General features: G+C 43.8%; 1 gene segment (V, D, J or C); it reads right to left on the reverse strand.

Annotated features, from left to right (window-relative positions):
- Positions 1-1458: 1458 nt before the first annotated feature.
- LOC115301970 lies at positions 1459-2423 on the reverse strand. The segment is given in 2 exon segments: positions 1459-1967; positions 2171-2423. Coding segments are annotated over 2 exon segments (516 nt in total).
- Positions 2424-7395: the final 4972 nt, after the last annotated feature.

Below are 7395 nucleotides of genomic sequence, written 5' to 3' on the forward strand. Positions count from 1 at the left end.
CATTAAATGTATGTTTGAATGAACTCCAGATGAAATAGTGCTGACTACTTCTCCCTTAGAAGAAAGCAGATCACGGTGGCTGGTAAGGCCAGGGTTGACTCATGGCCTGGTCTCATTTGTCTTCTAGTTTTTGCTACTTGGGTCACTGAGACCTGCTAGAAATGACAGTGGGTGCTTTTATAGAACTGATGACAATAGGGAAGTCATCACTTCATAGAGGAACTCAACAACTAACTTTACCTTAGATGTCACTAATTAGAAATTGTCAAAATATTATTCATTGGCATGTATGAAAACATTTTGCATATTTATCACTTTAAACAATTTGATTTGTATGTTTCTGAAAAGGTAGTAAGAATGTAGGGATTAAGAACATGGAATATAAAAAAAAAAGAATATGGGATCTGAGGGGGTCTGGGTGGCTCAGTCGGTTGAATTTCCAGCTTTTTTTTTAGAGTCCTCCAAAATAATGACATTTTATTTACACCTGGAAAGTAAAGAGGCAGATGTTATCCCTTTCCACGGATAGATGCCACAGCGTGTGTAAATTTATAAAAGCTCCCCCTTACACAAGACATATTGCATTATCAAGATTTGACACACAGAACTTTCTCCTGAAGGCACAGATAGGTGCATGGCATTTCCTTTGCTGAAGAGGCTCAGGGTTTTAGTTTGCAGAGCCCTGTGTCAACGACAGGTGCGCTTAGTGGCTATCATATCCTCATATTCTTTGTAAGCGATCGAGCCGTCCGGCTCAATGGCCAGAACACTGAGAGGGCTGTAGTTGGCAGGCACACAGGAGGGTCTTGGCACTGAGGAGTCGAGCTTCTCATGGATGATATTCTGCACCATAGTGTGAACTGGCGAGCCATACCGATGTCAGGTCATGATCTCGAGGTTCGTGGGCTCGAGTCCCGCGTCAGGCTCTGTGCTGACAGCTAGCTCAGAACCTGGAGGCTGTCTTTGGATTCTGTGTCTCCCTCTCTCTCTGACCCTCCCCTGCTCCTGCTGCCTCTCTTTCTCTCTCAAAAAAATAAGTAAAACGTTTAAAAAAGTTTAATTGAAAGTCATTTACCTTTTTACTCTTTAAGCTTCTTTCTACCCTTGTTGAAAAACTGTGGGGGTGGGGACAACACATAACTCACATCGTGTTACGGAGATGACAAGGTAATAAGGATGTTTGTAAGGGGCTCATTGCACATAATGTTATCTAAACATTAGCTACGTTGCTATTATATTTGTTATCCAGGACCTCCAGTCACTAAAAGTCATAAATACAAGCATGACTGAGTAAGACCCTGCATCTTTTTACCCTTCCTAAAAGCTGAGCTACGTGTTCATATTAACAGGTGAGTTGTACCAGCAGCACATAACATGTGTGAGCTTCACATATAGTACCCTGTTTAGTGTCTGCTCATTGAAGATCTAGCTTTGACCCTGAGTTGGACATTTCCACTGTTTACTTAAGTGTGGGTTTGAATCTTGCCACTGTCTTTAGCATCTCTAAGAGCTCCATGTTAGCATTATAGGTTTACGATTATAGAGAATTAAAAGTCCGACAAAATGAAGAGGAAACAGGGCTGTGCAAATGCTGCTGAGGTAGGAAGGCTTCCTGGTGGAGGAGCCTGGGCTGCGAGCCCAGCTGCACTTTGGGGACAGGCTGCAGGGCAGCAGGGAGCACTGTGCCTCCACCGCACACAGGTAGGTGGCTGAGTCTTCCTGCCTGGAGGCCCTGACGTGCAGGCTGCTGTGCCGCTCCTTACTGTTCAGCGTGCATTCTAACCTCCCGTCCTGCTTCATCCCTGACGCGATGTAAAACAGCCGCGTGAGGCCGCCGCCCCCAGGGTTCTGTCGGAACCACTGTACATTGTTCGCTGTCCTGGAAAAGTTGCAGCTCAGGGTAGAGCTGGCTCCCTCCTGGACGTTCGTGGCTGGAGGTCTCTGCTCCACCTCCATCCCTCTCACCCCTGCTTGGAAAGACAAAACAAACACAAATGAAGTCTCTGCGGAGTCACTGCTGCAATTTTCAAACCCACAAAATATCCCCAGAAACACCTGCTGGGGGTGTAGACCCCCCCACCCCCCCCACCCCGCCCAGGAGCTCTGGGTCAGCTCCTCGCCACTGCGGAGTGTGAATCTCCCCGCCCCTGTCTGGGATGCCCCCACTCACAGCAAACCTGCACCCACAGAAGCCCCAGCAGAGCTCCCCAGGGTCTCTTCATGACTCCTTGTCTGGTCGATGAGGTGCCTTCACCCCTACTCTGAACAGTGTAGAGTCTTGGGTCAGAGAGGTTGTGTTGTTACAGTCACCAAGTTCCTCCAATCAACTCACGCTTCAGCTTGTGATTTTGCTTCTTTGCAGGAAACTCCACCAATGATGGCCCCTCTCTGGCTGCGTGTGCAAGGTTTCCCAGGGGAGTCAATGTGCTGGGGGGTGTCGGGAGGATTCAGGCTGGAGGGAGTAGAGGAAGCAGTAAAGAGAGATATCCAACTTTCCTCGTCCTTTGTTTTGTTTTTCTGAACTGTTTTAGGTAGGAAAGATGGGAAGGTGGAATGGAGTGTAAGGAAAGTAAGATGACAATTCAGACAGAAATAGGGACTTCAAGCCCCTGGGTGGCTCAGTCTGTTGAGTGTCCTACTCTTGATTTCGGCTTAGGTTATGATCTCTCCGTTCGTGGGTTGGAGCCCCAAGTTCTCCACTGTCAGTGTGGAGCCTACATGGGATTCTCTCTGTATCCCTTTATCCCTTGCCCCAGGTCACACTCTGTTTCTCTCTCTCAAAAAAAAAAAAATGGACTCCTGGGTGGCTCAGTCAGTTTAGTGCTCCAATCTTGATTCCAGGTCAAGTCATGATCCTAGGATTATGGGATTGAGCCCCACATTGAACTCTGAGCAGACAGTACAGAGCCTGCTTTGGATTCTCTCTCCCTCTCTCTCTCTGACCCTCCTCTGCATACACTCTCTCCTCACTCTCTTTCTCTACCTCTTTTAATATAAGTTAATTGGGATGCCTGGGTGGCTCAGTCAGTTGAGCATGCAACTTAAGCTCAGGTCACAAATTCACAGATTGTGAATTTAAGCCTTACAGCGGACTTCATGCTTACAGCCAGAGCCTGCTTGGTTTCCTCTTTCTCCCTCCCTCTCTCTCTGTCCCTCCCTTGCTTGCTCTCTCTCTCAAAGTAAATAAAAATAAGCTTAAAAAATTAAGTAAGTTCAAATGTTTTTAAATACAAAAATGATACATGGATTTGCTAATGCTTTCTGAAAATAAAATAAGACAAACATTTCAGAAGGCGCTACGTTGGGGCTTCCCCTGGGCTGTGACTCCCACCCCACAGGGGATACTGCACAGGTGCAGCCCCATCTGACTCACTGTGTCACTCACGATGCAGTAATACACAGCAGTGTCTCTCCATGCAGCCATGGGCAGGCTCAGGGTGCTGGACGTCCTGTCCGCAGAGATGAGCAGAGATGCCACTTCATTTGCCACATTTGCCTTAAATCCTTGAATAACAAATTGTGGTCCCTGGTTGGGGAACTGTCGGTACCAGTAGATATACTCATTTGTAGCGATTTTGGTGTGGTTACAGGATATGTTCACTTCTTGTCCTTCATAGGACTCGATGAATATGGGCTGGGTGGTCTTAGCAAGGCTCAGAGAACCTGGGAAAGGAGTCAAAACACAATACTAGCTCCTATCCTTAAATTCAGTGGATTGAAGGTCCAACTGGGCACCCACCAGATTCTCTGTCAAATTCACTCCCATTCTCCTTCCCCACCATTTGCAGACACTTACAAGTTCCTTCCCATTTGTGCTTCAGGACAATTTTTTAAATATTTATTTTGAGAAACCCAGGAACATGTGTACAAAAGGAACAGGGGTAATGTCTCCCACCCATGGAGGGGTAATGTCCACCAGGACTCAGTAACCCAGAACATCTTTATTGTCCTGAGTCACCCCTGCATAAATGCTAAGGTTCTACCTAGAGAAAAACACACGGCAGCCAGTCCTCGGCATCGTGGGTAAAGAGCAATGACAGCAGGCAAGATCCCAGCGTCTAGTCCCGGCCACATCCTCATTCCTTTTAATCCCAAAAGAACTCACCCAAGAGCAAGAGCACAGTCACTCTTGTCACCTGCCTCATATCCTAGGTCTAAACCAGGATCCCGGCTCTCGGTTCTGTGGCAGAGTCTATCCTGGACTGGGACACGAACCCGAAAAGAGGCACAGCAGCAACAGCCAGAGCCAAACTAGCAGCTGTCACCCAGGGCTGTCCCTTGCAGCTGTCACCTGGGGCTGTCCTCAGTACAGGCCAATAGCACAATAGACAATAGCACCTCCCCAGATGAGCTCCCTCTTAAGGCTCTACTGAACACTCAGGAAGATGAATAAAAGGTAAATCTCCCAGCACAACACAGCAACCCAGATTTCCTTTTCATTCTTTTCTAAGGTAGAACCCCTTATAGATTTGGTCTGAATGAAGCTAAGGTATCAGAGGGTACATTCCATCAGGTTCCTCATTCCCCATCACATCACTTTTTCCCACAGTCTCAGAAGGCGGCCATTGATTATAGTCAGTCTGATACTCACAGAGCTGAGAATGACCCCCTGATCTGGTCCTATATGCCTGGAATCCTCCCCATTGTTCCTATGCGGCCAGATGAACACAGAATGCTAATCTTATTCCACTAAAGAGCCATGAGCCCATCTGACCTCCATTATTCAACTCCTGACACCCTGGTGTCCTTTTAGAACTTCACTAAGTCCACATCTAACAACTGCTTCTCAGACTTCACTTAACAATCATTACACAGAGGAGCAGACCCCTCACTAGTCCCTACTGACCAGCAAGGCTAGGACATTTGATGCCAAATCATTCACCTAACCAGAGAGGAACTGAGGTGATGGAGAAGAAAAGGTCCTCAAGTTCAGAGTCGGACAGACCTAATTTCAAATCCTAGCTCTGTCACTTTTTGACCTTGAGCAACTTAACTGTCTGAGCTTCAATTTCTTGATGCCCTTCCTTCTCTTCTGAAACAGTGAAAGTAGTTTTGCAGGATTACATACATGTTTTTGTAATTTAAATCACAGTTTGTTAAGATAGAGTGTATTGATGGTTTCAGGAGTAGAACTCAGTGACTCATCACTTATATACGACACCCAGTGCTCATCCCAACAGGTGTCCTCCTTAATGCCCATCACCCTTTTAGCCCATGCCCTCACCCAACACTCATCCAGCAATCCTTAGTTTGTTCTCTGTATCTAAGAATCTCTTATTGATTTTTAGCTTATTTTTCTCTGTTTTTATCTTATTTTTCCTTCCCTTTCACTATGTTCATCTGTTTTGTTTCTTAAATTCCACATATGACTGAAATCATATGGTATTTGTTTTTCTCTGACTTTCGCATATATCACATCTTTATCCATCCATTCATTAGTCAATGGACAGTGGGTCTCTTTCCATATGGTGGCTATTGTTAACAATGCTGCTATTAACATTGGAGGTCGTGTACCCCTTTGCATCAGGATTTTTGCATCTTTGGAATAAATACTTGGTATTTTACTACCCTAGATTGTAGGGTAGTTTTATTTTTAATTTTTTGAGGAGCCCCCGCACTGTTCTCCAGAGTGGTTGCATCAACATGCATTCCCACCAATAGTGCAAAAGTGGTCCCTTTTCTACACAACCTTGCCAACATCTGTTGTTTCCTGAGTTGTTAATTTTAGCCATTCTTATAGGTGTGAGGTGAGATCTCATTGTGATCTCAATTTGTATTTCCGTGATGATGAGTGATGTTGAGCATCTTTTCATGCATCTATCACCCATCTGCATGTCTTCTTTGGAGAAGTATCTGTCCATGTCTTCCCGCCATTCCTACACTGGATTAATTTTTGTGAGTGTGTTGAGTTTGATAAATTCTTTATAGCTTTTGAATACTAACCCTTTATCTGCTCTATCAGTGTAAATATCCTCTCCCATTCCATCACTTGTCTTTTAGTTTTGTTGATTATTTCCTCTGCTGTGCAGAAGCTTTTTATCTTCATGAGATCCCGAGATCCCAATACTTTATCTTTGCTTTTATTATACATGATTCCTTGGCAATGAGAAAGAATGAAATATGGCCATTTGTAGAAAAGTGGATGGACCTCGAGGGTGTCATTCTAAGTGAAATAAGTCAGGCAGAGAAGAACAGATACCATATGTTTGCACTCATTGGTCTAACAGGAGAACAGGAGAAACCTAATGGAGGACCAGGGGAAGGGGAAGAGAGAAAAAGAGTTGGGAAGAGAGAGGGACATAAAACTTGAGAGACTATTGAATGCTGAAAGCAAACTGAGGGTTGAAGGAGGAGGGGGGAAAGAGGTGGCTGTGGTGGAGGAGGGCACTTGTGGGGAAGAGCACTGGGTGTTGTATGGAAACTAATTTGACAATAAACTACTTAAAAATAAAACAAAATAAATAAAATAAAATATACATGATTCTTTTAATAATGCCATTCACACTTCCTTTAAGACATATCCAATGTAAATTCAATAATAGTAATAACTCATGGACATACAACACAACAACCACCATTTAGGAAAAGAGACAAGTCCATAAAACACATAGTTGCTGGAATCAACCAACTACAATAATCAAAACATACTAGATGCTCATATTAATGGGGTGTGAGCCCTTTGCTCATATAATATGCAAATGGAAAATCACTAGAAAATACTTAGGAGGTGAGTCTTCTGGTCTAGAATTACCCAATTTATTCTGAGTGAGCAATTTTTCCATTTCCCCATGTAAATGAAAGGTTAGTGAGTGCTAATGACTTCTAGTAACATTTTAGATATCACAAGTCATGAATAAATAACCAACTTGCCCTCAGTAACAAATGGAGGAGAAAGGGAGTATTTAAGAGGAAGCTAAGACTCTAGAACAGCTTGCACATAATTAAAGCATAATAGAGTTAACTAATTACAATAGCGACCCCAAGTGGTCACTATATCTGAACACAAGAAATGTTTCCCAAAAGTCAGTATGTCTCAGACCCTGCAACTTAGGGTAATTATAATCTTTGTTAAACACAGTAGTAGGTAGTAGGGCTTGGTCACATGGACTATGGAGTATATTTTACGCAAAGAAAAAAACCCTGAAAGGGATTGTAAGTGATTCTGAGGACTGGCTAGTTGCACATTTTGTGTAAAGCAATAATTCACTTCATCTTTATGAAAGAGATTACAAAGATCAATTAAGTATGCATAAGAGGATTCTCTCTAAATGCATATGCAAACTGTGTCCCCCACTCCCCAAAAAGATATAACTTGGAGTCTAAATCTCTACCGAATTAGAATATGACCTTACTTAGAAATATATCTTTACAGAAATAATCAAATTAAAAGAGGTC

Source organism: Suricata suricatta, chromosome 9, assembly GCF_006229205.1.
Source record: "Suricata suricatta isolate VVHF042 chromosome 9, meerkat_22Aug2017_6uvM2_HiC, whole genome shotgun sequence".
NCBI classification, from domain to species: Eukaryota; Metazoa; Chordata; class Mammalia; order Carnivora; family Herpestidae; genus Suricata; species Suricata suricatta.